This window comes from Saccoglossus kowalevskii, chromosome 1 (assembly GCF_978046115.1).
Source record: "Saccoglossus kowalevskii chromosome 1, keSacKowa6.1, whole genome shotgun sequence".
Classification (NCBI taxonomy): Eukaryota; Metazoa; Hemichordata; class Enteropneusta; family Harrimaniidae; genus Saccoglossus; species Saccoglossus kowalevskii.
The window spans coordinates 37727227-37747374 of NC_140641.1; the positions used below are offsets into that span (position 1 = coordinate 37727227).

General features: G+C 35.7%; 2 protein-coding genes across 2 annotated transcripts in view; one reads left to right on the plus strand and one right to left on the minus strand.

Annotated features, from left to right (window-relative positions):
• The window catches only part of LOC100375726 (sorting and assembly machinery component 50 homolog A-like), a 22519-nt gene extending 8026 nt beyond the window's left edge, over nucleotides 1–14493 (minus strand). Inside the window, exons 1-4 of the mRNA XM_006819099.3 lie at nucleotides 14382–14493; nucleotides 3122–3226; nucleotides 2308–2497; nucleotides 902–1008 (exon numbers count right to left, since the gene is read on the minus strand). Of these exons, the coding sequence (XP_006819162.2) occupies nucleotides 902–1008; nucleotides 2308–2497; nucleotides 3122–3226; nucleotides 14382–14402 (423 nt within the window). The 5' untranslated portion in view covers nucleotides 14403–14493. The remainder of the gene's footprint in view (nucleotides 1–901; nucleotides 1009–2307; nucleotides 2498–3121; nucleotides 3227–14381) is intronic.
• A 282-nt stretch (nucleotides 14494–14775) lies between these two features.
• LOC100374427 (hsp70-binding protein 1-like) lies at nucleotides 14776–19454 on the plus strand. Its single transcript, XM_002736873.3, has 6 exons — nucleotides 14776–15120; nucleotides 15331–15511; nucleotides 17277–17498; nucleotides 17823–17978; nucleotides 18313–18521; nucleotides 18815–19454. Exons 1-6 carry the CDS (start codon nucleotides 14971–14973, stop codon nucleotides 18893–18895), a joined length of 999 nt encoding a protein of 332 aa, XP_002736919.1. The 5' UTR covers nucleotides 14776–14970; the 3' UTR covers nucleotides 18896–19454.
• The last annotated feature ends 694 nt before the right edge of the window (nucleotides 19455–20148 follow it).

The following is a 20148-nucleotide window of genomic DNA, read 5'->3' on the forward strand; positions in this document are numbered from 1 at the left end:
ACACTTTTGAGACATCACGTCGTAAACTTGCTACTTTCTTTCCATCCTTCATCACAGCTATGTCATTACGGTCATGTGTATTATTTTTCTGTCGTTGAAAAAAAAACATTTTGCCGACCTCGAGTCCATTACGATGCTGGGAACTTGTTGCATCATCGTTATTTTTGTAATTTTGTCATGTGCGTGAATAAATCATGTTAATGAGGTCGACCAGAGTTTATTTTCAGTCTGTTTTTTATGTATCGCCATTTGGATATGTTTATGTATTCACAATAGTTTGTAAACATTTCACATCAGTAATAAAAGGTTTATTTGTTTCATAACCCTGTCTGCTATTCTTCAGTAATTACGATGCGATGCATCAAATTATGCTAATGAGGTCATCGTCATCTTGGATTACAAGCGGTAGTTTTTCCCAGCCGTTTCGACTTGCACTGATCACGGTTACTAAAAAAGTAACCGTGCATTGATTACAATACTTATCATACTTTGTAGCCAATTTCAGTGAGTAATACAACTTCATTCGCTGACTTAAAACAAGTTTTATTTTTGAAATTCGACCCTGTGTCTCAGTGTTCCCACAGTTTTTGACCGAGTGCTCACGTTTATTGAAACCTTGCATAAATCAAGAAATAAGTATGTGTACAAAGTGTACGAAAGCATTCCTTTATTTGACCTTATCATACGATCACAAAAACAACTTTTTTAAATCTTTTTTGGGGTGGTCCTCAGGTAAGCGCCCACCCCCAATTTTTCCCGATTTTGTATGTTCAGGTCCCTGGGCGCGTGCCCGGGGTAATACGGTAACAAGACTTTTTTTTTCATTTTACGTCATCAACTATTAGTCCCTTTTATGGTTTTTCTGTGACGATCACATATAACAACTATAATGTTAGCTTACCAAACTTCCTTCATTGTTGCCAACTAGAGTATGTATTCCTCCGGTTACTGATCTCATTTCTTTAACTTCAAATGTTACATTCAGTCCATCTGGATGTGCTTTGGGACCTGTAGAAATCATGTTAGAAGCTTACTGTAATTCGAGAATAGTATGTGTATGCAAGAATATAAAGTACAGTTGTCATAACAACAGATGCATAGTGAGGTGGTCAACATGATCACAATAATGCCTGAATACATTTAGCCACATTATTTTAACAACTGCATTAGTATACATTTTTAACCTTCTCATATGCAAATTAACCATTTTATTCTCATGAATACACAAATAGAGAGACAGTCATTTATCATAGGATTCTCATTGGCACACATCTAGTACATACCCGGTACATCTTGCCAGTACCGATAATTTAATCCACCAAAATTGGGAAAATGATGAATGATTTTTTACAATTTGTATCTAGACATTAATGTTTATAGTGGAATACACAGTACCGGTACATACAACAATGAAATATACAGACAATTTATGAATCTGGAATAATATATGTTTCATAATCTAATCTATTTTTGAGCAGTTTTAGTGTTAAATTGTAATCACTACAATGATAAAATACAATAGGTTTTGGTTTGAGAAATGAACACCATTTATTAGCTGATCTACCTCATGTAAAATTCAAAATGTTACTCTCTGGAAAGAAAAAATTTAGTAATTCAGAGTTTTTTTGGATGGTTATTAAAAACAAGTCAGTCACTGACACAAAATATTTTAACATATTCACTATTATTTCATTGTCGTTCATTTATTAATCCTACTATCTGTTCACAACTTATTTTTGTACGGTTTCTGTATACACATTAATTTGTACTTGCGAAAACAATGATGTTTTATAGAGTGAAAATAAATTCTGATGCTATACTTGTTATTATTATACATCTATCTTTCACCGTAACGCCATAAGTTACAGCGTGCCGTAATTTAGCAGTATTTTACAGGGTATTTTTATCCTACCATATTAGGAAATGCGAATTCCAAATATGGAATGATTACGCACATAAGCATCCTCTGATAGAAAACTTTGCAATACTTAGTATATCAAATCATATTCTAGGTGTGAATAAACATTCTTCATTCCTTACCGGTAGTAGACGAAGCAGACAAAAACAGGTTTTTTAACTCATGGAACACCTTTGCAATCAATAGAAAACTGGAGACCTAAGGGTCATGAGGGTGTGAGCACGCCCTCTAGAGGTGGGGTCCCATGTCTCACTATGAACATTGGCCATATTATATCGATATATATCTTAATTTAGGTTTAAATATTCTAAATAACTGAGCTTTTGGGATCTTGTTTTCAAACGCATACATTTGTCACACTTCACTAAGATGTTAAATGCACACCATACCTTTATTTGTATCTATAAGGATTCCAACATTTTTAAAAATTCCTAGTTTTTCCATTTTAGCTCTGGCCTCAGTGGATTTTCTAATGACATCTTGTATACTTTCAGCTTGGAGAACATCTTTAGCAATGTTAGTCACTACATCAGACTTAGTCTTTGAGAGACCCTCGATATAAATATGTTCAACTTTAGCCTATGGGTAAAACACACACACAGACTGTTGAATCTTTGAATGTAAGTATCAACAGATTTTATGGTGACATTTTAATAATCTCAAAACATATGTATTTTAATAAACTAGGGGATCGTGTAAAGTTTAAATGACTTCAACCCAATATATTGATTCTCTTATATAAGAGCTCTCTTACTAAATTACAATAGGAACTCAAAAAAAAAAACTGGCATCACCAAACCAGAGAGTAAATAATTTGGTGACAGTCGTGTACAGATACAGATCATTTGTGATTGAATGATAATAATGTAATTACGTAAAATAAAACATGTAAAATAACCATATAACTCATTGTTTCCATGACAAATTCATCAACTTAAAACTTAAATATTTTTGTTTTGATTTTTTCAAGTTCTGATCTTTTTATTTGTAGTAGTCTAGCAAAATTTATTTTTCATGTTTTAGAATTTTGTTTGTGTTATTTTGGACTTTACACAGACTCTGTATTGTGTATGTGCCAAATAAAATATCCTATCCTAAAACCCAGTAAATATGGTCAAAACATCAAAATAATGAAATGAAATGCCAGTGTGAAAAAAAAAAAAAAAAAAAAAAAAACGGTTTTACAGTACATTGACGTCCTACCTTTTGGTTGTCTAATACCAATACATGTCCACGTTTACCATCAGGAGGTGGTGGTGGTATTCCTTGATGTGCAACCATTGCTGGGAAGGTTTCTGAGTCCAAAGTCTATAATAAAAAACTTTCAATATATAATGTCTAGTTGTACACAATTTTACTGACAAAGAAGCAAATTATATTTTCTGTAAGCAGGGCCAATACGCCTTGAACGATTAAAATTACAAAAATTACGATTTCTGTAATTTGCAGTTACTCAAACATCTTATTTTCCCTGTCATGTGTAAACTTTGATTTCATCAAATTTCAAATAAAACCCGTCTAGTTTTTTGATAAACAAGGTAATAATTGATTATAATAATACTGTAATTGCACATCCATGATGATACAATCATGTTTCATCCACCATCTGACACCCCTAACATCAACGCATGGCATAACAGAGTCAACCAGACTGTTTAATGTCCCAGTGGTTAAATTCTCTGTTCAGAATTTGTTTATAGTAAACTTTAAGTGTTGATTTATTTTAAGTACGCTAAATGAGCAAGTTTGATATTGCCTGATAAATATGAGCTCAAAATAACCTACTATGAATTTCATACAATGGTCACGTTTACGCAAAACCATGCGTATTTTACGCATCAATGTCACATTGTATGCAAAAAAATAAACACAGTGCGTACTATATACGCAAAAAATACGACAATTTAATTTACTCTCACTAACCTCCTGATAGTGATCATTCGCTGACGCCAAACTAAACGGTCCATTCCAACACCGATTAACAAACATGCCGAATGTACAAATTCAGTAACACGTGTACCTGACTAACACGTATTCCACTCTCACAAGGCCACTGAGAAATTGACAACTTTTTTTTTTCTCTGCGTCTCTGAACAATAAATTTAAGCCAATTGGAAACACCAACAATTTTGACGCGATGGCTGATAACCACGTGCGAATAGAGCACATGGTAGTGATAACATGGAGAAGCCTATTTTTTCATATTTTTCAAGTTCTGTCACCACGAAAAGAGCAAGATCAACATTCTCAGCAGATGATCACAAAACACAAACATAGTTGAACTCTGGTGACCTTGCCCTTTGTTATATAATATAATTCCCTTTATCATAGTTTGTTTCAATATAAATATGCATTGTCATAATTAATTTTGAATACAAACAAGTTTTGGGGTTGAACCAACAGTGGGGAATCAGTCTACCGAATGTCCTTAAAAGATGTAAATATCTTACAAAAACATTGGTGCCTTATTTGTTTAATTACTTTCTTCAAAGTAATTCAAATATTTTAGTATAAAAACAAATGTCTCATTGAAAAAAAAAAAAGTGCTGCATTTAGATGTGAATAGATTCATAAAACATGCAAGATAACAGAAAATTTTAGCTGGCTTTAGTCCAAGTATTTTGTACAGGTGTCTGTCAAAAATTAATGATTCACTGAGACAAATATGAACTGCCTCATTGTGTGACTACTGTATTATATGAAAAGTAAAAAAAACCATCATTTATGAATAGCTATCATGTTGCAAGCTCTGCTTTGTATGCAAATCAACTTAAATAGTTAGTTGGTGTCCAGTGGAGGGAGAAGTCAACAGTACTGTTACCTCCTGAGAATCTACATCTTCAAACACTGCAATCTTTGAAGTGCGTTTTTAAACTAGTATTATAAAAACTCTATCATTCTGTTCTAATAGCTGAAACATATTCCTGTGAGTTTTCATTTGTCGAATGAACTGTTTGTCAAATACAGAATACATATATTTTAGAATAATTTTCTTTTTAAAATGTGGATGAAATGTTTTGCTTTTAATGTATTTTTTATGTATTGTTTTTGATTTGATAACTTTGAACTAAACAGGTTTTCTATTAGCTTCAGATCTTGATCAAAGTTAGGCACCCAGTTCATAGGAGTGCTTATATTGATTTTCTGACATCTTGTTTTCTGTAAAGATTTTATTGGTAGGTTTGCAAATGTGTATCAGACTGTGCAATCTCTCCATGAGTTGGTTTTGAAACCCAGTATGGGATTCTGAGATACATTACCAAGGATATTATTACAAGATAAATGATTTGCTTCATTGAACACATACAACAATGCATATTTCCACTGAGATCAGTGACCTTTGATGTGTATCACCAGTGATCAGTCAAGTAGAAACAGTCAAAATATTTTATCAGATTTTCTCAATTTTTGCATGATATTTTCATACAGGACATTTGTTGTTCAAGACTTTATACTGATGAATAAGGTGACCAAGTTTGATAAAGTTTGGAATAGAATTAGTAAAGTTATTATGCACACAATAACAATTATTAACAACAACGACGACGACGACGACAACGCCGGACAAAATTTTTCCCTTAATATACCTTTCCCTTCCATCTTTGATGGTACGGGCAAGGTAAAAATGACTCCGATGTTGCTGAATTACCGCCAATGCCCGAGCCTTCGACAGACTCTCGACAAACGCACCCCGATGTCACGAATATTACAGAAAACGGTGTTCATTGCAGCAAGAAAGCCTAGTTTGTTCGTCAGAAAACGTATCAGTTAGCCTGGGAAGTAGAGTATAAATGGCTATGTCCGGAAAAACGGGAATGCGAAGATAAAACTGTCATGTTCTGCCGACTGTGCGAGAAACGAGGAGAAAATAATGCCTTCTCAAAAGGATGCGAGGATTTGCAGAAATCGGCATTGAAATGACACATGGACAGTCCCGGACACAGGAGAGCTGTAATGAATGACAAGAGTAGTCGAATGCTTGGTGCTCCAGTTGAAGATAATAAAATCCAGTCCGACACAACATGGAAAGCTGTTTTCCGCACAGTGTATTTTTTATCCAAACAAGATACCGAATGATGTTTATGGAGGGCTTACCGACTTACAGCGCGTGAACAGCTGCCAGGCTTTTAATTCTAAAGATACTGCAATCCCAACACACCATTTGAATGTGACAGAAATGCAGGAAACTATTGTCGAGACAATAAGAGAGGATGTTAAAAGAAATATTGCGGAAAGTCCCTTTATTGGAATACTTGTGGACGAAACTGTTAATGTGACAATTTATAAGAAATTAATTGTATTTTTCTGAGTGTTGAATGAGGACGGGAGAGCTGAAACTATTTTTGGTGGTAACTATACTGATCAAAGTGGTGATGCTGAAACAATTTTTTAATAAAATGCATGAAGTAATAGACGAAAAGGGAGACAACCTGTTCAGCAAATTGGTCGGACTTGGGTCTGACCGCGCAGTGTCATGATGGGAAGACACAGCGGTGTTGGAGTACATTTAAAAGGGACCTCTCCATTCTGCATTCACGTACATAGTGTTGTGCACCGTATAGCCCTGGCATCGTCAACTGCGGCAAACAAAACCGCCAAAGTCAAAGAATTTAGAGACACCGCCAATCGTATATTACATTTTTTTCAACATTCTGCTGCCCGGTATGGCAGACTACGTGAACTTACTGCCACCATGTCCAATGAAGACTTTTCAAGTCTCAAGGAGCCCTGCAGTGTATGATGGCTTTCATTGTCACAATGAAAATGCTAGTGACATACTTCCAATTTTTCACCGGGACAATGTTAACTTGGGAACTATTCGTCCGATGGTTGAATCCACAGTTCGGGAACTTGAAAGACTCTGTGACACCGAATTTTGTGGTGATAGTGAAAATGAATTCATAACAAATTTTAATCGGGAAACATCGGAGTACAAGGGTAACCGTCTCGTCTACAGTGCTGATGTAAATATCAACGCACATAATGTTATGCATGCACAATTCATTCAGCATTTATTAGACAATTTACACAGTCGATTTCCTGAGGAAGACCTGTCCCTGTTAGCTAGTCTGGACACAGTGCTCAATACAAGCAAGTATCCAAGAGATGACAGAGTTATTGGTGAACATGGAAATGAAGCGTTAAATGTGCTTGCTGATTTTTTTGCCGGCGATATAGAGGATGGTTTGATCGACGAGGCTACACTTCCCCGTGACTTCCGCCAAATGAAATTGACATTACGAGGACATGGTCACCCAAACGTTGATGAGTCTTGCAGGTTATTAATTAAAGACTACAGTGAAATATACCCAGCATTTGCTTCATTAGCAGCAATTTCACTTGTAATTCCAGTAACAAGCGTACCATGTGAGTGTGATTTTTCCACGCAAAGTCGAATAAAATGTGCTAGACGATCTCGTCTAAAGGAAGTGAATGTTGACAATCTCATGCTGATTTCGATGCATGGACCACCAACAGATTGTTTTGATTTTGATCGTGCACTTGAACTTTATCATCAGAAAAAAGATCGTCACAAATTGTGAAGGTACGCACTTTAATACTAACTGTGGCTTGAAATACTTAGTTTGCAACATTGTATAAAAAACGTGCTGTTAATAAAAACTACTGAAACTAAACATGTGTCGTGTGTATACGCGTTGATGATCCGTAGAAACGCATTTGTTTGTGATTGATGCATTCGATATACGCAACTTGTAGAAACCTAGCGCGATCACTGTTCATATTTATGAACTACATACGTGTACAAACCCACAACTCGGTTCTTTCAACACATTGCCTGATGAAATCCTCCATGGACATATCAAAATCAGAAGGGTAGAACTCTGTGCGAATCCCCCTTGATTCTGGCTGCTGGCCATTTTCGTTCATGAAATCATCGAATATCATCAGAAAACGCGGGATTTGTGCAGTTTTGAATAAAACTAAGTTAGCGATTATGAACAATGGTTATTAATGTAACACCCGATCCCCTCTGAACTTTTTGTTTCGTGTTTTAAGGTAAGAAATCAACATTTGAAACAGACATGGTGTCGATTTTGCTAGGTACCATGTTTCATAACTTGTTCATTTATATGCATATAGCGGATGACTTTTTAATAAAAAAGTATTTATTGATTTTCAGCCCCCAAGTGACTATGCATAATACTGAGGTATGTATAGGGGTCTAAAAACTAACTCTGCGACGCGATTGTGCGACTCGCCGAATGTCGATTATTGCACTCTGCGACAGGATCACAGTGTCACTCTGCGAAGAGCATGATTTCCATAGGTTGGTTGGTCGAAAAGCATGAATCTCAATGGTCGATCGATGTAAGGGTACACAGCATGCCTTATAGAAATGTTCAGTTTTAAATGGTTATTTCGCCGACTGCTCGCTAACTACGGTAAAGAAGTATTTACCGACGACATGCCGCACGGTTCGGTAATCAGCAAGTATTTAACATTGATTTATTAACATGTATAACATCCCCCGGAGGGAATGAGAGGGGTTACAAAACACATGCACATTGGTGTTGGGTGCCTTATTACGGTGTAACATCAGGGAGCTGGCAACATTAACGCCATCTTGATGTTGTAAGGCTTCGTTCGCAACTATGCTGATTAGCATAGGCGGCAGCTTCAAAGCGAGTAGAGCGCGAAGTACGTTTCACACGATCCGGGGCACACGATGTTACTTTCTTTTTTTTTGTCATTATAATTATAATTTGTTATGACTATATTCATCACTTTGAATTTCCAAATAAAGCGTGTAGCGGGTCAAACTGTTCCTAGGCAATCAATATCATTTTATTAAGAATATTAAGAGAGAAAAAACGTAAAGCTGTGTGAATGGATTGAAACTACTGCTGAAGATGGAAAACTACTACTAAAACGGCAGTGTCAACGGAAAATTAGATGAGTGCACGCTCTCTGCATAAACGGAAACGATGGCTTTGTTTATTTGGCCGATGTCGACGAGCAACAGATTTCCTGTACTCACTTCCTCGTCTGATCACCGGCCCTCGACGGTCTCACATATCGGTGTCGTCATCGGTTAAGTAGTTGAAACTCACGTTGATGCGAATATTTCAGCCTAATCGTCCCTTTCGAACCACTCCCGAGGTTGGTCATTATGACCTAGACGTGCTTGCTATGTGTTGCGATTCCGATGATATATATATATTGATATATATTCTATGCCCAATTTTTGACTCCCATGTGCGAAGCACAAAATGGGAGTCTTTGCAGTTAGTGTGTCTGTATGTGTGTATGTGTGTATGTGTGTATGTGTATGTGTGTGTGTATGTGTGTATGTGTGTCCGACTGTTCCACTGCTATCTCAAGAACCATACATCGGTTTTTGATGAAACTTGGTGCATAGATGCTCTGGGCCAATGCGCAGATTTGATTAGGTTTTGGTAAAAATCCATGCTCGTTAATTACCTAATTTGCATGATAATTAGCTAATTTTTAGCTGTTCTATGACTGTTCCACTGATATCTAAACAACCACTCATTGGATTTTGATGAAACTTGGTACATAGATGCTCTGAACTAATGCTAGGTTTTGATTAGTTTTTGGTAATAATCCGTGGATACTAATTACCTAATTTGCATAATGATTAGTCAATTTTCGGTTTTTCCACTGATATCTCAAGTACTAATCATCACATTTCAATGAAACTTGGTACATAGATGTCATACGACACTGCACAGACCTGATAGTTTTTATGGTAATATCAGTACATATTAATTACCTAATTTGCATAATTAATTAATTTTCAGCATTTGATATAAGTAGTTAGCATTACATTTCAATGAAACTTGGTACTTACATACTCAAGGACCATGCAGAGATTGATTGTTTTCGATAAATATTTGTGCATATTAATCACCTAATTTGCATAATTAGTTAATTTTCAGCTTTTCCACGGGTATCTCAAGTACTAATCATCGCATTTCAATGAAACTTGGTACATAGATCCTTTAGGACTATGCAGAGACCTGATTAGTTTTAGGGTAAATAATTGTGCATATTAATTACCTAATTTGCATAATTAATTTTCAGCTTTTCTACTGATATCTAAAGTACTAATCATCACATTTCAATGAATCTAGAATTATGCAGACCCAATTAGTTTCCGGTAAATATTTGTGCATATTAATCACCTAATTTGCATAATTAACCAACTTTCACACTGATATCTCAGGTACTATACATCACATATCAATGAATGTACATGGATGCTGTAGGACAATAGACAGACCTGAATAATTGTGGGTTAAAATCTGTACATATTAATTACCTAATTTGCATAATTAACCAATTTTAAGCTTTCACACTGATATCTAAAGTACCGTAAAAACTCCAAAATTTCGACCGGTTTTAAATAATTGGTGTTAGAAATGTGACGTGTTTTTAGAGTCAAAATTAAGGTGCATTTTCGGACGGTCGAATTTTTCAGAATAGAAATCAGCAAAAAAAAATGGGGATGATAGACAGTGTGCTTCATTAGTTTTTAAAAAATGCAATGTCCGTCAATTGACGTAAACTTCCTCATGTTTCACGGTAAAAGCAAAGGTCGTGGCCGAGTTGTAACTCAAAATCTAAACAAAGTCATCAATCAGTGAGTATTATGACAAGCAAAACAAAACATCAAGACGCGGAGAAGAGGTCAGCACAAAACTAATAGGTCAAAAGACAAAGCTGTCTCGCACTACCTAGGAAAACTTGCGAATGTTCGAAGTACAGGTACCCATTGGACAAAAGATACATGGAAGTTTAGCAAACGATCTCCCCGACCCAGTGCAATGTATCCGGTTAGAATCAAAGCTCACGTGTCCCTTATTTGAGCACCGTACCGGTGATTTGAGGGACCAAATTCTGCCGTAAATTCGCCCTTGGATTAAAAAATATAATGGGATTTAAGAAAATAAAATGGGACTTTTAAGGTGTATTTTGGCGTCATTTGTCGGACATTTCAATCAATCCTGCCGGCTAAAATAGAGTCTAAGTTTTACCGTAGTCATTGACGTCTGTCTATTCAAGAGTACACGTGTATGATTTTTATCGTGACTAGCGTGAGCGGGTAAGCTTCCTTTCGAGAATGAGCTGTTATCACTGTGAACAATGTTAAATTATTCTTCAGATGACCAGTTTATTTTTTAAAAACAACTAATTTTTTTATTTAAAAAAAATCATGCCGTTTTCGCATCATCCAGCTTTTTGATTGGTTAATTAGCGATTTGACCTATTTGACCTAAGAGAACATGGCGGATATCCTACAGCATCAAACGTTTATACGAGACCGGAATCATTCGCTTACGATGAAACTAAGTTGACTTTTATTTGTATTTCATAACCATTCAACAAATTTATTTTGTGTACATTATTATAATCGCTACTGAGTACAGTAATAATCAACAATTCAGAAACGCAGCATGCCGAGATTTTTGTGTTCGTTTTTATTTGAAACTTCGTTTATTTAGAATATATTTTCGTTACCAATAAAATAAAAATCTCTCAGTCAATCAGAAACCCGGATTCATGCCTTTGAGGAAGGTCCCGTTTGAACGCTCACATCGGTTTTTTTTTCGTTTGGGGGAAAACTAAAACTGGTCGCAATTTTCGAATAAGAATGAGTCGGCAATTTTTAGTGGAGTCGAAAATTTGGAGGTAAATAAAACACCGAAACCCGGCAAATAAATAGGCGGTCAAATTTTTAGAGGGGTCGAAATTTTGGAGTTTTCGCGGTGCTAATTATTCCATTTCAATGAAACTTAGTACAAAGATGCTCTAGGACAATGTACAAACCTAATTAGTTTGGGGTAAAAATCTATTCATATTAATTCCCTAATAAGCATAATAATTCATAATTTTTTGGTTCTAATCACATTTCAATTAAACTTGGAGACATAGATTTTCTGTTACATTGCGCAGACCTCATTAGTTTTACACTCAAATCTGGTCATATTAATTTTCTGATTTGCATAATTAGTTTTCAGCTAAGTAATTTCGAATTATATTTAATGTGTCTCCAATACTCTCAGCACATGGGAGTTCTTTCTAAGCTTTCTTTGATTATGAGTTTATTGTCAGTCAAGCACATTTTTCTTTATAATCTTCTAAAATGTGTACAATTGCATGTATTTGACATATAGAGCTCGAGCTGTGTGAATGGCAACCTGAAGCCGAGGAGAGCACTGTATCTCACTCAATTTAAAGTTGTTCTAGTCAGGGTGAGCTATTTTGTATATTTCTATATAATGTATTTCTGAGATTTATTGCCGTTATATTTCTTAGATGAATATATTTTTATTTATCATGTTTGCCAGCAGCATAAACTTTCTGTTTTTCTGACAAATATGTATTTATATCTCCCTGATATCAAAATGTACATGTAGTCCCTGAGCTAGACAGCCTATCGAAATTTATTGCAATAACTAATTGTATAATATTGACACTTCATTGAGTCAAATGTACTTATTAATGTGTTTACATATTTTGTCTACACAGGTTTCTTTTTTTGTTTTGTTTTGTTTTTGTTTTATGTTATCTTAACCATAGTATGAACTTGGAATAAAAGAACGCAGTGAATGACATACATGCGTGTCTCTATGTGTGTCTATCTGCACGTTACATTTGCATCGGAATTACAACAGGCTGCAGGCAAGTCTAAATTAGTAAATATGACCCTGAGTTGCATATTTTTCTTTGCCTCGTCTGTCATTGGCGTCTTTGCTTTCTTTTTTTTATCGTCATTGCGTTAGTAAGATGGTGTTATTAAAATAGAATATAGACTTAGAAAATGAAACGATTTCTCAGACGAAGTCTTGACTGTAACAATGCTGACAATGGACGTTAGATAATTATGCATTGTTTGCGACAGGAAGCTTGTCACCCGTTCTATCAGAATCGTCAACAACAGAGTATAACCGGTAGTATACATATACATGGTATAAACATTGTGCAAATATTAACGAAACGGTAGTGGTGTTAGCGTTTGAGCACTGGTCTTTCCGAAATTTCGAAAAGCTGGGATGATGAATCAAGGTACAAAGTAACCGTTTTATCAATTATTGGAAAATCAAGAGAAAAAAAAGAAGAATTTCCCTTCCCGCTACATTAAGATCAATATGTACCACCACCGAAATTTGGCTTTGATTTAAAAAAATAAACCATAATTTTCAGTAATACTGACTTCAAAAATTATGATACAAAAATAATTACATTCATACCACAAACCAACGCCGTTTTTGTTTACTTTTCACAACTGTTACAAAGTATTTCATTTCTGGTGGTTAAAATACCAGCTGATTGATCGTAGACCACAAGTCTTGAGTCTGTTTATGATCTAAACGAAGGCAGACGATTGCAAACAACTGCTGTCATGGCAAACGTTGCACGTCGTGAATGATTTTTTTTTCACTGCATGCAAATTATTTTCCTTGATGCACTCAACAAAGTCAAAGCAGACGTACAACATTCGTTGCAGAACGCGTGAAAAGTACTTCCCGTTCTACTCGCTTTGAAGTTGCCGCCTATGCTAATGAGCATAGTTGTTGGGACGAAGCCTTAAAACTCCAAGATGGCGATAACGTAACACCGTATTAAATAGGCAGTCAAAACCAACGTGCACGTTACACTATTTAAATTTTCTAGCCAACGGTGTGATGTGTCTAAAAACCGTAAACCATGTGTCATTTGTTTGGTCCCACAATTTGTCTTCCAGGGCTTCCATGTGCTTGCCGATCACCGAACAGTGCGGCATGTCGCCGGTACATAGTGTTCACACACTTTTTTTACCGTACCTTTTTTACCATTTAAAACTTAATTTTTTATAAGGCCTGCGGTGAACATCGACCATTGGGATTCGCGCTGTTCGACCAACCAGCCAATAGGAATCGTACTCTTCGCAGAGTGACACTGCGATCCTGTCGCAGAGTGCAATAATCGACATTCGGCGAGTCGCACAATTATCCTTATATTGACATGGGGACAATTTATTGCAACATAGTGTTCACACACTTTTTTAACGTACCTTTTTACCATTTAAAACTTAATTTTTTATAAGGCCTGCGGTGAACATCTACCATTGGGATTCGCGCTGTTCGACCAACCAGCCAATAGGAATCGTACTCTTCGAAGAGTGACACTGCGATAATGTCGCAGAGTGCAATAATCGACATTCGGCGAGTCGCACAATTATCCTTATATTGACCTGGGGACAATTTATTGCAACTTGGATAAATTCTGGGTATTTTCATTTATGAGTAGGCTTCTACCTTGATACCTACACAATATCTACTTCACAAAGCTGAGATGATAGATTACCCCCCCCCCCCCCACTCCACCGGTCTTCACTCCACCGCCTTGCTCGAGTCAAGAGTAGGACACAGAAAGATGGCGATCGAATTTATAAGACAACAAATGTGTAATTATATGGTTTGAAATATATACTTACTTTTGCATGCACAGTTCCCATACTAGCGGAGGCACATACGATAAAACAACTGTTTATTTTTTAACCAGTCGACTGAGGAAAGACGTGTGACCGGTACATTGACCTCGTAACCCCAAAAGTCTGGTTATAGGTTGTTTCTAAACTCCAATGATGAGCCCTAAACAAACTTGTTCATATACTTTCTGAACTGTGTGACAGGAATTTGTTTAAAGTTTCTCATTTTATTGCGTAATGGTGTCAAGACGAAACGAAAATGTTTTGTTTTGTTTTTGTTTTTTTAGTTTATAGGTATCTCGTAAAAAATGGGAGCCGTTTGCGAACGATGAACTTTCAACTTCGACTTTCTACACATGTGTCACTGCATCAACAGAGGTGGCGCTGTACTGTGGTTGCGCCGCCATCTTATTGTGAATGAAACATGTGTTTGATATGCTCGCCTGAGAAAGTTCTAGGCTGTTCTTGAACGCGTGTCCTAATAACAAAACCATGTTATGAGACATATGATAGCCACCCATCTCGCGTCTGTACAACCAAAGGGTAGTACTAGTAACTTGTAGTCAACAGTTAGCTCCAAACCACGTCCGTGACCATGGCTTCTAGTGGAAGTGGAGACGATCGCCATCCAACTGAAGGGAGCGGCGCTGATCCTAAGAAACTACAAGACGTTCTAAAACTTGCCATAGAGAACACTCCAAGTAATACAGCCGCTGCTTCAGACCAAAGGGATCTATCAGAAGAAGTATGCTAATTTTACTCTTAATTCATTCTTTTAGCATCCAATAGCTGTTCTGTCTAATCTTTTTTTTTATCTCTTGTTTTTTACCTTAAAAATATGTCAAATATTGATTCCAACCTACTGATGGTTTGGTAACATCATATGTATTCTGAAATGCCTACCAAGTAGGATATAAAATAACAGAAACATTGTTTTTATTGTGTTACACTCTAGAGACAGCAATGGCTGCATAATGCTTTATCTGACATGTACCGAGATGAAGTTAAAGAAATGCAACAGTATTTATCAATTATGAAAGAGAAGATTGAAAGTGATGGTGACGAAGAATTAGAACAAATGGAAATTATGTTGGAAAATATCCAGGATATCTGTGAATCAATGGATAATGCACGAGGTGTGTCAGGTTTGCATTAGTGACCTGGTGTACGACTCTTTATTATACTATTGCCCAGCTTCATCGTGCTATGAGGAGTGCGCCCTCATATAAGGGCAGTAATGTCCTTTATCATATACCTTGTATTGCTTGGCCTGGTAACACGATGGAAAGCATGCGCTCATATCAGGGCAATAATTTCCCGTATCATGCCTGACCCAGCGCGCCCTGCTTTCATCAATCAAAAGAAAAATTTGTATGTTTGAGATCGTGCTGTGGTAAAATTGTGGCACCTATACCTTATATGATAAAAACCTTCATGGACTGGGTATGGCTTTTGCAACCCAAAGTCAAGTGGTGAGAGCGCTCAAGCCTGCACCGTATCCAGTCTACAAAGATTAGGATGTCACACATCCTGGTAGTTCAATAAGAATTTTCTCGATAAAATGCATGAAAAAACAATTTAATTAAAAATATGGCAAACAAATGTATAAGAGTGTTAGTTACTTGAGAGCAGAAAACAATAAATAGTAGTATATTTGAAAAAAAATCTCAATTTACTACACTGCAGAGTGAGTGTAGGGTATAAAATTTAAAAAAAAATTTTCATAGTGCCAAGATGTGAGATTCTGTTATTAGGGACTTGTGTTTTGACCTCCGTGTGCGTGCGTGCGTGCGTGTGTGTGTGTGTGTGTGTGTGCGTGCATGTGTGTGTGCATGCATGTGTGTGTGCGTCTGGACCTGTATCTTAGAAATGCCTGGACCAATCACAATCAAACTTCACACATACATCATACATGATATTATACATATGCACGTCATTTTGTTTCACGATCTGATTCAAGATGACCGAATGACGGCCATTTTTGGGCTAAAAAATCCTAAAAATCAACCATTTCTCGGCTGTTTACAGATGGATTTTGTTCAAACTTGGTATATACATTAGACATTATGGGACCTTGATGCAAATAATTTTTCAGATAAGATTCAAAATGGCCGAATGGCGGCCATTTTGTATTGATGAATGTGGTTCTCGTGCCATATCTCGGACTTGCTTTCACTGATTATGTTCAAATTTTAAATATTCATTATACATCATGTCATAGATAGACAAATATATTGGTTTGACGATCCTATTCAAAATGGCCAAATGGTGGCCTTTTTTGTGCTAAACAATCATCAAATATCAAGCATTTCTGGAATTTATGGGTGGATTTTGTACGGGTTCCTGATGCTCGTCATTTTATTTTTCAGATTGGATTCAAAATGACTGACTGGCGGCCATTTTGTTTTAATGATTGGGGTTCTAGAGCCATATCTCTTAAATGCTTTAATTTATTATATTTAAATTTTATATATTCTTTATACATCATGTTATATATATACCTGTATTCAAAATGGCTAATTTTGAATGCTCTTCCAGAGCAATATCTCTCAATATGGACAAGGACTTGTTTGATGATCAGATACAAATGTCGATCATTTTAATGTTAAAAAATCATATTCCTGACATGGTTATATTCCAGCTATAATACTATAAACAAAACTATACATCTTAAATTTTATAACTAACGGGGACTGTGCCATGCATGGCTTGTTAGAATGGAATGTTATTGGGTGGCATGCAAATGACAGATAAAAATTGTTCAAATAACACGCAACTGGTAGAGATTAGCGAAAAACGTAAAAATCGTCATGGAAATAAACATCTATTTGACACTCAGTGAAGGGAGAAAAAAAAAATTTGCATCTCTTAACTTGGCTATGCATTTATTTTTGTTCACAGATTTTGATAAAATTGGTGGTCTTCCAACTCTAAAGCAATGTCTTGTTCATTCGCACAGTGGCGTACGATGGCGAGCGGCTGCTTTAGTAGCTACAATGGCACAGAATAATCCATACTGCCAACAAGTACTATTAGAAGGAGAGTTTCTATCGGTGTTGTTGGAAATGTTAGACTCAGATGCAAATGATACTGTAAAAGTAAAGGCTATTTATGCTGTCTCGTGTAAGTTTGAGTCATGAACAAAGTGTGTCACATTTTAAAAAATGTTTCATTCTGGACAGTCATACTGTAAAACATGTTTAAAAAGTGACATGCAATTTCAGTGAATTGTGGTAAAATGATTCCGCTCATTCATTGGTATTCATTTCTGTAAACTCCAGGATGGATGAAATGATTATGTAATCAAAAATCAATGTATATCTCTTCATTGTTTCCTCTCATTTCAGGGCAGGCTCATCAAATAATCTTTGCAGAATTGATGAGATATTGTTTAAGTATGGTTTATTTCAGGATCATCATCATCATTGTAATCATTTTATCTTCTAGGTATGGTTCGAAATTGCAGTAATGCACTAGATGACTTCACTAAGAAAGATGGTTTCTCTGTTTTAATACGAGCATTGCAAAGTGGCATCGAGAAATTACAAATTAAGGCAGCGTTTATGTTGAATGCCATTATATTAGAAAAGGAAACAATAAAAGGTATGTTCATTTCACAAAATAGTGACGTTTCATATTATTATAATGATTTCGGTCAGTATATTTATTTTCATTATACATTATTATGCTAAAAACAGCATTGTAAATGTTATTCAAACAAAATTTAAGCAAACATTGAAACAAAAATAGGCATACCGAGTACTTCATACAAATACAAAAACAAGACTGTTTGTTTACAGTTGCATGACTTTTTTTGGAATCGGTTTGGTGAGTTCATAAAAACAGCATTCATGGCAAGTCCTTAGCGAATGAATGGTTAAATTCTAGTGTGTTGTGTTAATGAAAATATCATGTCTTGTTTATTTCCTCATTGCAGATGATTTGTACAGTATGGGTTATGTACAGCAGCTCGTAGGTCTATTGCAAACGTCACACAATGCTTCCCATGAACATATTATTTCTATATTGTGTAACCTTGTCACTGGACACCCAAGATGCTTACAAGAATGTCAACAACCAGGTCTTAATCTAGAACAAACCCTCAAACTTAAAATTGAAGATGTCCAAGGAAAGGAGGAATACTTGGTAAGTGATTTTATTTACTACAGTTTACATTAGAGAGGGTAAAATATTAGTCAATTGCAAAATAATTGGTTTGGGAAGTAGAAACAAACATTGCATTTTACATCATTGCACGACATTCACTACACCCATTCTTTTGGAACAAATGAGAACCAAAAATTCACCATTTCTCATATGTGTAATGTATCTCAAGTAGAAGCGGCGTCCCTTCTTCTATAAGTCGCAGCTTCTAATACAGATTTTACAGTAATTTCCTAAGAATGCAAATAATGTATTCTCATTTGCTTTTTTTTCAGGAGGAATTAGAATATACAAAACAGTTGCTATCACTGTGTTTTCCTACGGAAATTGACAACTCAGCGTCAACTGACAGATAGGATCTTGCATCGAATATCATCACAAGAAACAAGTCGCAATTGTATATACATGTATTTCAAATGCGAGGGAGAACTTATTGTTTGGTGTACAATATATTCAGTCTTGTATCATGTCAATAATAAATTGAAAGGCATATATTGTACTGAGCATTCCTTTAATTGCTGTAAACTGTTTCTAATACATTTTCACTGTGGTTAGTGTATAGTTATTCAGACTACTAACGCGTGAATGGTCTGCCACTTTTCGTTTGATCTGTGATGGCGCTGTTTATTCTCAGTGAGGCACATTTTAGGTCCATGACTGAAACTATTGAATAGCTCAGTAAATTTTACTTGCTGAATCATAAATTGCTATGTGCATCGATTCGTCACATAGCTGTACCTGAATGTAGAATTATTGCATCAAAAATCATGTTGCAATTGTATGGCTTGTACTACCAGTGTCTCAGTTCTTTTATTTTTAAATCTGTCAATTCTGTTAAAAACTGTCGTAGCATAAAATCTGGCAATATTCAGATTTTTTAAAGTTGAAATAAAAATTTGCATATGATGATGATTACATCTGTCTGATGTTTTATTTATATGTGAAGGGTTTCAGAAATCTACAATATCCTAAAAATTGATACTACAGCCACATTTGAGTAGATATTTTATTATTGTAATGGCAAGGAAAGGCATGTGCCAAATAATGGGTAAGTTGGAGTCTAGCATATTACCTAGTTACCGGTAATTAACATTCCCGTCCTTGCCATTATTAAAACAATAAGGACCCCCCCCCCACAGTGTCATTATTTGATGAGCAGAGGGGAAATATAGCAAGATGAAGCCAAACAGACTGCGTTTCGACCATGTTTCAAATCTGATATAATGCTGTCAATCACCATCATTAGAATTTTAAAAAAAGGAGTTACCGGTAAATTTGGGGGCTTTTTGTTGAAATGAATTTACTTAATATGAATAGAGATCTACATTATCGTGTAACAATGTCGTTATTACATCATAAAAACTTGAATTCTGAGAGTATTGCTTTATGTCATAATAATGGGCAGTGCAGAGTTGTTTATTTCAATTATAATATATTGCTGAACAATTGAATATATGTTGAGTGATACCTTGAGAAGAAGTGTGGTTAGCGCATTGTGGTCGCGTATTCCAGTTGCACATAGAAGTTCACAAGCAAAGGACATGTGCACATAGGTAAATTTCCATATAAAATGACCAGGATTTCTTAACCTGAATAAATAATGGTGGAT